Genomic DNA, 10,503 nt, shown 5'->3' with positions numbered 1-10,503 from the left:
CTAAATGTGTTACTGACATCCCTGCTACTTTAAATTAGATCAGATTTAGATTCCCCAGAGGACTAGCATGTTTAAAGTTAAAACCCGAAAGGTAGCGTATCCATATAGTTTATGAGAGCAACACCAGCAATTACTAACTTTGCCTTATCTTCCAAGGACCAACCTGAGTGAATACAAAATAGTATATTTACTCATAGATGTTTCTTGTATTTATATTAAAACAACCAAGAGTTTCCCCTCCAGTATCCCAAAATCTTTCCTATATAAAATCACAGGACATTCACATATAAAAAAAGCATTACAAGTGGAAACTCAAAAGAGGAGAAAAGCAAGATGAAAAAAATAGTGCAAATGGCTAGGTTCCCAGCTGGCTTAGGATTAAGAAAAAAAGATGGAGTATCACAATTTGAAACAGGGGCAAATAAATGGTACTCTCACTTTTCTGCTGCATGCCAGAAATTTATTACTGACACATAGTAAGTTTTCCTATCCTAGCATCTATTTTATATATATATATATATAAAATGTAACACATTACGGGACAATAACTTTTAAGGCTCTTAACCTGCCTTATAAAGGAGCCTTGGTAATAATTATTTACCTTTTGATTAACTCCAAGCAAGCAATGTACTGAATCTTCAGTAGATGATTTCGGACCAGGGCACTTTGCTTCTGAAGGTACTTGTGCAGAGCAAGAAATTTTTGAAGTAGTTATGGGAAGGAGATGCACTTTCACAGAAGCAGAGGTAGCGTCAGGTGCTTTCACAGAATTGGAGGCTGAAGTGAGCGTTTTATCTTGATCATTTCTTCGACTGTTATCAACAGGTTGGATTTCATGCTGAAGCTTGTTTCCAAGTACTTGGTATTTATTCTCTGATGAAGCATTTACAAGTTCAACACTTACTGGTTTTCCTTTTTTTTTTTTCTGGTTCATTTCCTCTGCAGCTAACTTTGCTTTATTAGCGTCTTTAAAGGAAAGAAACGCGTATCTAAGGCACAAAATTAAAAAACAAAAACCAAAACTAAGTAAAACACCTATAAAGTTACTATCAGTAAGAACACACGATGGTTCTCATCTTTTGCATATTAACTGCATCTCAGACTCCTTCTCATAAGCTGAGAAGCTGTCTGCAATGTCAACCTATGCATATCTACATTAATCACAGAAAGTAATGAACAACTCCCTCCTCTCTTCCATGATTCACTTACATTGTTCGAAAAAAATCGGAAGCAAGTACAACTTGTATTAATATACCTGTAGTTACTAGAATCCACAGAGATGACAGTGTCAGAAATCTGATACTTCTGGAAATGTGCTCTTAGGTCACCCTACAAAATACAAGCATATTTGTTTGCAAATGTATAGAATGAAAGAATTCAGAAAAGAGACAAGACATTATTACTGCTACTGTGTAAATAACAACAGGCATACCTCTGACACTGAGGAACTTAGGCCACCAACGTGAATAAAAGAACACTCATTTCCACTCTCCATTATCTTCGCTTCTAATAGTAAATGTAAGAAAGTAAAGTGTTACTATTGCTTTGGTTCAATCTAACATCTTCTCTGTAGATTTCAGAAAGCATAAATAGAAAACCTTTAAAAAAACCTAGAAGAACGAAGAGTATCTTCTAACAGAAAATAAGAGTGTCACGAGAAGCAGAACAGTTCAGTTTGTGAAATCTCATTTCCCTGAGTACTTCCTGAGGGTTAAAGAGGCAGAAGAGATACAACCAGAGCAAACAGGTACAACAGAACTAACAGGTACCAGTGCTGAAGCATGGGTAGTGCACTGTGAGTCCCCACCACAGAGCACACAAGCTCTCTGCTTTCAACACACTGGAACCATGCCCATCACTGGGATCCAAGTCTCCGAGCACAGACCATTCCCAGCCAACTCTTAAGAAGCCAGTACAGGGAAGTAAGCAGAAAGAGGAGGAAGAGGAAAAAAAGATTTCCAGCTACATGATTGGATGTTTACTAAATTGAGTTTAATCACTGCAGGTCAAGTTTTCAAGAAAAAATATGGATAAAAAGAGCTGAATATCTATATACACATTCACCAGAAGTCAATGAAAAAGTCAGTCTGAAAACACAGCTAGCATTTTTTCCAAGTTTATTTGTGCTTGTAGAAGGAACAGAATAATAAGCAAACACCATTATTAGGTACAGCAGCTTAAAGCACATGACCTCACCTCTTGAATCAACTGTGTCTTGTTTTTCTTGTTGCTTTTTTGTTTCTTCAGATATTACTGAAAAATCTGTTACTGTCAAGTCCTCTTTAGCATCAAACCAACGTTCATTCCTTTCTTCATTTTTCACACAGCCTTAACAGTTGAAATAAATTTCAGTGTGTTAAAATTCAGACCACGGTGGTTTAGTGGTGGAATGGCAGTGTTAGGTTAACGGTTGGACTTGGTGATCTTAAAGGTCTTTTCCAACCTAATAGATTCTATGATTCTGTGTCATATGAATGAATATCAAATTTCTGTGTGCTTAAGAGTATTCCAGCTACCTATGTGACTTGGCACTACGTTATGAAGAGGTGACACATACTAGTTTTCACTTCTGATTTAAGCATCAAAATTTTTTTTTTTTTTTTTTAAGATGTGAAGTATAATAGAGCTGATATAATGTTAAGCATACCATCACAGAAAGGACAGTGGAGTATCCATATATATGCTTTACACAGTTTGTTTGTTTTTTCCCCCAACAACTTAACTAACAAATAATGTAGTATTTGTACTAGAAGCAGATCGCTTACCACATTCCACATCCTGATCTTTAGGTTGTTCTTCAAATGTCTTGGAGGAAGTAGAGTCACTTGGCTGACCGAGATCAGTTATACATACAGTCTGTGGATTGTCCTACAAACACGTTTCAGTTATGTCATAGCATTTGCACCTGATTATATGTTATTTTTTTGAGCTTCAGAATATTAATTGATTAAACAGGTAAATTTTTAAAAGTTAACCTAGTGATCATCTTCAAGAACCCCCAAGTTATTTTATTTTGAAAGGACAATCAAAATTCTGGTCACATCAGCTGCATTTGCAATTACTGGCAGAGAATCGCAGCTTGAGCCCTGAAGACTGTGACTGTCTTTGCACATACCTAAAAGGAGTCTATGCTTCACAACATGAATGTCTATGAAACTCGGTACTTAGGAGGTCCTTACCATGCTGACAGAAGTTTTCCTTTCTTGCACTTCAAAGCAAGCTCTTCTTGCGCCTGAAACAGAACTAAAACAGATCCAAGAATTTCATACAAAGTATGGCACAACAATTTTAAATTCTACAATGATACCAAGTACTCTGAAATATTAATTTAAATATTTCCAAAAGCTCACAGTAAAATAAATAAAACGTGCTTAATAAATCTTAGCTTAAAATGAGAACCGAAGTTTTTGATACCTGTATTTTATAAAAGCATTGGTTGCAACCTGAAACATAAAGCTACGTTCTAGGTTTACGTTAGGCCATTTTTCCTTTATACCCAGATGGCTTTCTGTGTGATGTTTTGATGTACGTCTTTACAAGTTGAAATCTCTGTGCAATTTTTGGTTCATTTTACAACGCTTAACAAGAAATTTGAAAAAGTTCTCTAGTTGTTTGCCTGGTGCTGTAAAAACTTATTGCCAAATTTGTTTTAATCTCCACTTACATGAAGTAACTGGACATGATTCTTGAATATGTAGTATCATACATCTGTCTGAAATACAAAGTTATTTTTCTATCGTTCTTCATAACTGAATGATAAACTTAGCAGGATAGCTGCTTATATGCCGTATATTATCTTTGTTAGCAGCAAAGTCTTTTTTGTTTTGGTAGGGGTTTTGTGGGGTACTTTTGTTTGTTTGGGGTTTTTTATGTTGTGGTTTTTTTTGTTTAAGGCAGATAGCATCAAGATTAGAGACAAATATTTTAGTAGTGCAAATAGGGAACCAGGAAAATTACCTGTAAAGAAATTTTTTGCTATAAATATAGTAAAGATACAATTCCATAGTTTGCATATTAGAACACTACAGAGTAAAAATTACCTTAAAATAAAAATCACTGAACCCAAAGTGCCATGCTAGTCTTTCAGCTAAAGAGTTTGGAACAAGAAGATACATCCCGAAATAAAAAAATTCCAAGTTTAACATCTTTTAAACTCACTTCTCATTTATTTTGAACTTTAATAAATACCACAAATGAAGATTACTTACTCATAGCAAAGATCCTCTCTGAACAACTGTCAAAACAGAAAAGATTTGTCTTAATTTTCTGAAGAAAATAATTTGTATTAAAAACAAAAAGCAATTATGAAATTACCTTGCATGGGACATAAGAAGAGGAGATTGGAAACAACTTCATCTCAACTGATAGCGGTGGAAGCGCATTTAAAGGTATGCCCATTTTTATTTTAATTCTCATACTGTTGTAATTCTTTTTTAGCTCTTCCAAAACCAACATGAGAGATGATCTTAATTCAGTATTTCCATTACATCTGTTAAAATATGTGTAAGAAAATAAGAACAACTCAGACACACATTTCATTTATTTTACTGCTTCCAGAATTGCCCAAACATTTTACGGCGTTTAAAGACTCCACCACATCCTGCAAGAACAGGAGCTTACTCCGAACGCACACAGTAGCTCTCTGGAGCCGTACTCCGTCTCACAGCATTACCAGGTGCTCTCCCGAACCCCCTCCTGAGCTATGAAGCAGACACTACAGTAATGAGGTTTGGTAGCTATCTGCGGCACAGTAAAGCGTTCAGAGGCAGGACTTCTTAGTTGAATTCCAGGTTTGTTACAGGCGTATGCTTTATCAGCTAGAGACTCTGCAATCACCACCACCTTCCTGCCTCACCTCTTAACAATCCTGCACCTCCTCTCTCTTTCTCCTTTACTGCCTCCTCCCCAGCTCCCCCTCTATGCATCTCACCCACTCCTGAATGGATTCTCTGTACTATTCCTTCTGTACTTCCTCTCCTGTGCAGAAAGACATTCCTGGAAACAAACTGTGCTTTGCTGGGTCTGTGAATGCTACAGAAAATTTTAGGCTGAAAATAAGACTTGGCAGTTACGAGAACGTAAACTCTTTTGGACAACAATGCTAGCTATAAAGACTATTACAAGCTATGGATAGAATACATCAGTAACATTTAGCAACTAATGCCTTTTAACCAAGTTATCCATTTCATTTAAAAGGACATTAAAGTACGTGCCTGCTAAAACACAGGTTTTCCTCCAGAGCCAGTTTGTAAATCTTCAAGCAGTGCTGATAGCACATCTGATAATGAGTGCTTAGAATCTGCAGTTCTGCTTCAATTGCTCTCTGCAGTATTTTTTGACAGTAGCTTGATGCAGAATTCTTCATGGCTTGTTTGTCGAGGTGTACCAGCCTTTAAAATAATAAATAGAATCTTGAAACCCTTGAATCAATAGTTTACATTCATTATGTTTTATTTTAAAACAAGTTATTTCTAGAAGTTTTATCTGATAAGATTTAAGGAAAAAAGAAAAGAAAAATTAAATCAGTTCTTCCTATTTACTACACAGGAAAAAATATGTCTTACGGTAGCTTTCACATTATAATTAGCCTTAACTGAGAGGTGGAAACTGCACAAGCACCATAGTAATTTCTATCTAAAATGTGCAGTCGTAAGAACAAAAAGAAACTCACTTATTTTGTTTCCACAGTCAGAGAATAATTTAGTTTGGAAGGAATCCCTGGAGGTCTGCAGTCCAAACCTCTGTTCAAAGCAGTGCTAACTTCAAAATTAGCTTGGGGTCTTATCCAGCCCAGCTTTGTTGTTGTTTTGGTTTGGTTTAAATCTCCAGGAAAGGAGACCACACCATCTCCCCAATCCCGTTCCAATACTATTGTCACCGTAAGAAACTTTTTCTTACACCCACTTAGAATTCCCCTCACTTCAACTGCTGGCTCTTGCCCTGTCAAAACACACCTCTGTAAAGAATTTAACCCTGTCTTTTGAGCAGCCCACCATTAGATTGCCAAGAACTGCAGGGAGGTTCCCCACCTCCTCAGCCTTCCCTTCTCTAGGCTGACCAAACCCAGTTCCCTCGGCTCTCATCAGGTGCTCCACCAGATCCCCTCACCATCTCCATGGTCCTCAGGTGCGCCTTCCCCAGTCTGCCAATCTCCTTCCTGCACTACAAGGCCCACAGCCAGAGATACCTTTCCAGATGCAACCTCACGAGCACCAAACTGAGAAGAAACAACACTTCCCTCCATTCACTGGCTGCACTCTTGCTAATGCAGCCCCAGGATGTGGCTTCCCTTCTTCACCATATGGGAGCACTGCTGACTTACACTCGACTTGTTCTTGGCCAGGCTGCAACTACAGACCAAGGCTGCTTTGGTCTTCATTCAACTTCAGGTCTTCAGCTCGTTCTTCTCACTTGTCCGGGTCCCTCTGAAAATCAGCCCTACCCTCCAGCATAGGAGCTGCTGCCCAGCAATCTTTTAGTACAATCAGTTTGGCTGACTGTCATGGACAACCTTACATTCATGAAAAACTTCTTATCCAGCCTCTAAAATTCCAAACCAAGAACAATTCATGACCCACCTGTCAGTGCTTATCTTTAAATTGCTGCTGCAAAGCTCATTTTTTGATTCCCACTGTTCCTAAACAAAAAACATTTTAAAAAGTTACAGATTAACATTTGTATAGGCAAGCTCCGAGCAACTTTAAAAAAAGTTCTATATATCAAAATTGGTTTGTTTTCTTTTTAAATTACCTGAATTTGTGAACTTCTTTCAGCTGTTGCAGTATTGCCATCTGAGTGTTCTTCCAGCATCTCAGTAAGCTGTGGCCAAATTTCCTCTTTATTACTGGCTCCACATGACCAGTCTGTATTGCAAGCAACGTCTGCACAGGTCTCACGGTGCCATCCCACGGGTCGAGATTTGTTCATCATTGTTATGTCTGTATTAATAGCCCTGGATGAGATACAAACCCCAGCACTGGTACTTCTGCTTGTTGTAAAGCAAGCTCTAAAATCAGAACTCACATCAACAGCCTGATTAACCACAGAGTCACTGGTAACGTTTTTCAAGTTTTGACGATGTTTCAACTCCGAGTTCAGAGAGCTGGTATTTCCATGGGAGGATTTATCTGCAACTTCCACCTCAGAAAAGGGATTCTTGCTAGTGAAAATTGCAGAGACTGGAAATGGGGTTTCAGCATCCTTTGCAGTGCAGTCAATACAGCTGGCACCACTTGTGCACACAACAGATTCTTCACAACTGTAGAAAGCAGAGTCCTCTGCACGTTCACAAAATTGCATGGCTACTGCAGGAGCCCTCTCCTGTGGTGAGAGCAAAGGGCTGTCTTGCTTCACTGAGATGCTGTGAACTTGTCTGTCATTGTTTTCAGACACTTCCTCAGTTGTAGCCACTTGGGGTGGCAGCGTGCCATCAATCAGTGGGATGACTTTCACCTCGCTGTTTTCTACACTGTCACATACAAGCAGATTTGGACAGGCCCTTTCTTTAGTCCCACAAGAATGACTTTCAAGTATACTTCCATAAGCAACGCTATGATACTCTGTTTGCTCCCTCTGATGATCACAAGTCACGCCATTACAATCTGGCAGAGAGTCCTGAAGCAGGTGGGGAAGCTCTGGCATCACTGCTTCTGGGCAGGTCTGGTCACCTATGCCATACTTGGAAGCACAACCATCTTCTGACACATCAACGAGATTTTGCTCCTTTGTGACTCCACCCCCTGGAACTTCATGAACTGGATCTATCAGCTTTAAGGCTTCGATTCCTATAGTTTCCTTTTGCTCAGAAAACTCACTTGAGCTATTCCCATAATCAAAATCTTGCTCATTAGCACTAAGATACTCCAGCTGTGAATCTTCACCTAAACAGCTTTGTCTGCAATCATCACACACCCCGCAATTAAAGTGTGTATTGTCACGTGCCCTTCCCAACATACCGTCTTCTTTCTTGCTTTCATCTACCTGTGCACAGCAAATTCTCATTCTCTTTTTATTATACATTTCGATATCTGCATCTAAAGATGAACTTAAATAAGGTAAACTTTCCTCTGACAATTTTAATTCTGAAACATTGACGGAACATGACTGGCCAAAACCAGAGGGGTTAGCTCCCGCTGCAACGTCTCCAACGAGCATGTGCTCAGCTTCCTCAGAATAAGAAAAAAGATGCGAGGTCTGATTGAAGTATCTCCTTTTGCTTTTAACATCGCTGTGCTTTTCTAACTCCATGGTACGAACACTTAAGTCCTCCTCAGAAGTCACCCACACAACTCACTTCCACTGCAACCTCTCAAAGTTATCGGCTTGTCTCTTCCTATGAGTTTCTCACCTTAATAAAAATAAGAGAAGTTGAAGATACTCCATGGTGTACAAGAGGACATTGCTCCTTAAAAAACGTGTTAAATTAAACATCTTATTATTACCTACTGCGTGCTAGTATAGAAGCTAGGAATTACACAGTACATTCTCAAAGAAATCTTAAGAGCTCACGGAAGGCTTTTAAAAGAATTTGCTGTTCTTGCTTGTGTGATTTCAATTCAGTAAAAGCATCCTCAGAGACCAATCAATCCTACTTCCCTAACTCTTGGGCAAAGTTTCCACCCTCTTACCACTGAAGCATTTCTTGGCTCAATCATCAGAATCCTTGCTGATATACAGCGAGCTATTTACACTGCACGCCAACTTCGTGACAGCCACACGGTGTTTCTATGCCTGTACTGACTCTGAGAGTCAGGATGCTGACGTTATCCTGGATTCAGTGACCACAAACTGACCTCGCATCATTCCTGATCGTGTACTTGGCCTGTAAGCACTCCTTGCCACAGACAGCTTACAGCTTCTTGATCCAAGACCAGTATATTTACTGTAGGGAACATCCTCCAGTCCAGGAGCTATAAAATTTTTAAAACTACTTAAATGAGTGAAGAGGTGAACTTAGAGCTCTGTGCCTTCTGAGAACTAAAAACCCTTCAGATGTTGGACAAGGGGGAAACAGAAGCATATTCCTTATAATTCTGGGGAAACTGAGCACAGAACTGTAAGAAAACCTAAGAATCTTTACAACCGAGAAATGTAAAACATAAGGGAAAGCAGGAAGATGGTTGCTTGGGTCAGAGCACTTCTTTTAGCTACAGAAGCAAGCTGGGCAATACACCAAACCAAAACAATACATCTGCTCTGGACTTGCAAACCTACCTAGGTTTTGCAATAGCAAATGTGAACAAAAAGCAGAGAAAAAGCATATAGGGATGGATACTTCACCTTTGTGAAGCTTGTTTCTTATAAATGGTTGCCAGTTCTCTTCTGCCTTCCCCCAAAGCTCTTAACAAAGAGAGGGATACATAGAAATGTTAAGCCATATTTCTCAGCTGGGTATGCTTTCTGCTGAAACAGAACCTAACAGTTTTCTATTACAGTCACAGGTCTCTAACCCGACTATAATCTTACACAAAGCACCGCAAATTACAGTCCTGTCTGTAACTCTTCCCCCTGCAAGGGCATGCAGACCAACCGAGAGGCCCATAAACTGGGTTTCATACCCTTCTAAAGACACAAGTCGCTGGTTTGTCCTCTAGAGGAAGTTTCCAGCTTGGTGAAACCCAGTCCGCAAGAAGCCCAGGGAAGTACTGAAGCAAGACACAGGCTGCTGGTGGAGCATGGGGGAGACTGCAAACCCAGGCCTGTTCCTAGGCCACTGCTCTGGGATTAACACACAAGTAACATGAGCGCTGTCCACACCAGATATAAACAGTGTGACCCAGGCCTCATATCTGTACAGGAAGGTTTGCAGAATGGACCCTTAGGAGATAACTTCACTACAGCCCTTCCTCACGGGGAAAACCAGCTTGTCTCTCTAACCTGCATTCACTCATCCTCCTCTGCTAAGGATCAGCATTAAAACGATGTCATTTAAAAATCACTTAATAAAAATAATTTAAATCATTTAACAGAAAGAAGTCACCCTCCAAAAAAAGCCTTACCGTGATTTCATTATGCACTTCTACAGTTATTTTTGTTTCACAAATGCTAGCTTTCTTAGTATACTAACTTTACCTTCGTCTCATAACTTCAGTTTTGAGCAACCGTATCTGTGAAATCAAAAATCTCGGCACAACGCTACCAAAGCGCATCTCAGATGCCTATATACAGATCACAACATAGTATCCCAGAGGAGCGAGGTTTTCCTCCTCACTTTTTTCCTTAAGAACGAGTTAAGAAACAAGAACGACAACAGCTGTAGGTATGCCCCCGGTACGTAACGATAACCTTGCAGGTACTACTAACGATGCACCTCAATGGTCGGATGCCAAGCCGGCTAGAACCCAGCACTGATACTAAAGCTCAGCTCCACACTCGGCAGTGCAGCGTGGAGAGCCACGGCTGAGGCCCCGGGGAGGAGGGGGGAGCCCTCCGAGCAGCCCGGTGCCCCCAGACGCCCAAAGGGAACCCCCCGGCAGGGAACCGCCGCTCACCCCGGCCCCAGGG

The 10,503-nt window shown here is 40.0% G+C and overlaps 1 protein-coding gene across 1 annotated transcript in view; it reads right to left on the bottom strand.

Moving 5' to 3' along the window:
- RBM44 (RNA binding motif protein 44) overlaps positions 1 to 8,247 on the bottom strand; it is an 8,799-nt gene extending 552 nt beyond the window's left edge. The window contains 14 exon segments of the mRNA XM_035891072.1: positions 602 to 989; positions 1,256 to 1,329; positions 1,433 to 1,506; positions 2,197 to 2,328; positions 2,766 to 2,868; positions 3,180 to 3,243; positions 3,665 to 3,712; positions 4,209 to 4,234; positions 4,315 to 4,489; positions 5,214 to 5,390; positions 6,579 to 6,637; positions 6,751 to 7,303; positions 7,305 to 7,366; positions 7,369 to 8,247. Coding sequence (XP_035746965.1) covers positions 602 to 989; positions 1,256 to 1,329; positions 1,433 to 1,506; positions 2,197 to 2,328; positions 2,766 to 2,868; positions 3,180 to 3,243; positions 3,665 to 3,712; positions 4,209 to 4,234; positions 4,315 to 4,489; positions 5,214 to 5,390; positions 6,579 to 6,637; positions 6,751 to 7,303; positions 7,305 to 7,366; positions 7,369 to 8,247 — 2,814 coding nt within the window.
- Positions 8,248 to 10,503: the final 2,256 nt, after the last annotated feature.

Source organism: Egretta garzetta, unplaced genomic scaffold (genome assembly GCF_000687185.1).
Source record: "Egretta garzetta isolate BGI_Z169 unplaced genomic scaffold, ASM68718v1 scaffold113, whole genome shotgun sequence".
NCBI lineage: Eukaryota > Metazoa > Chordata > Aves > Pelecaniformes > Ardeidae > Egretta > Egretta garzetta.
Note: the sequence above shows the minus strand (reverse complement) of the source record. Positions and strands in the feature narration are given on the sequence as shown.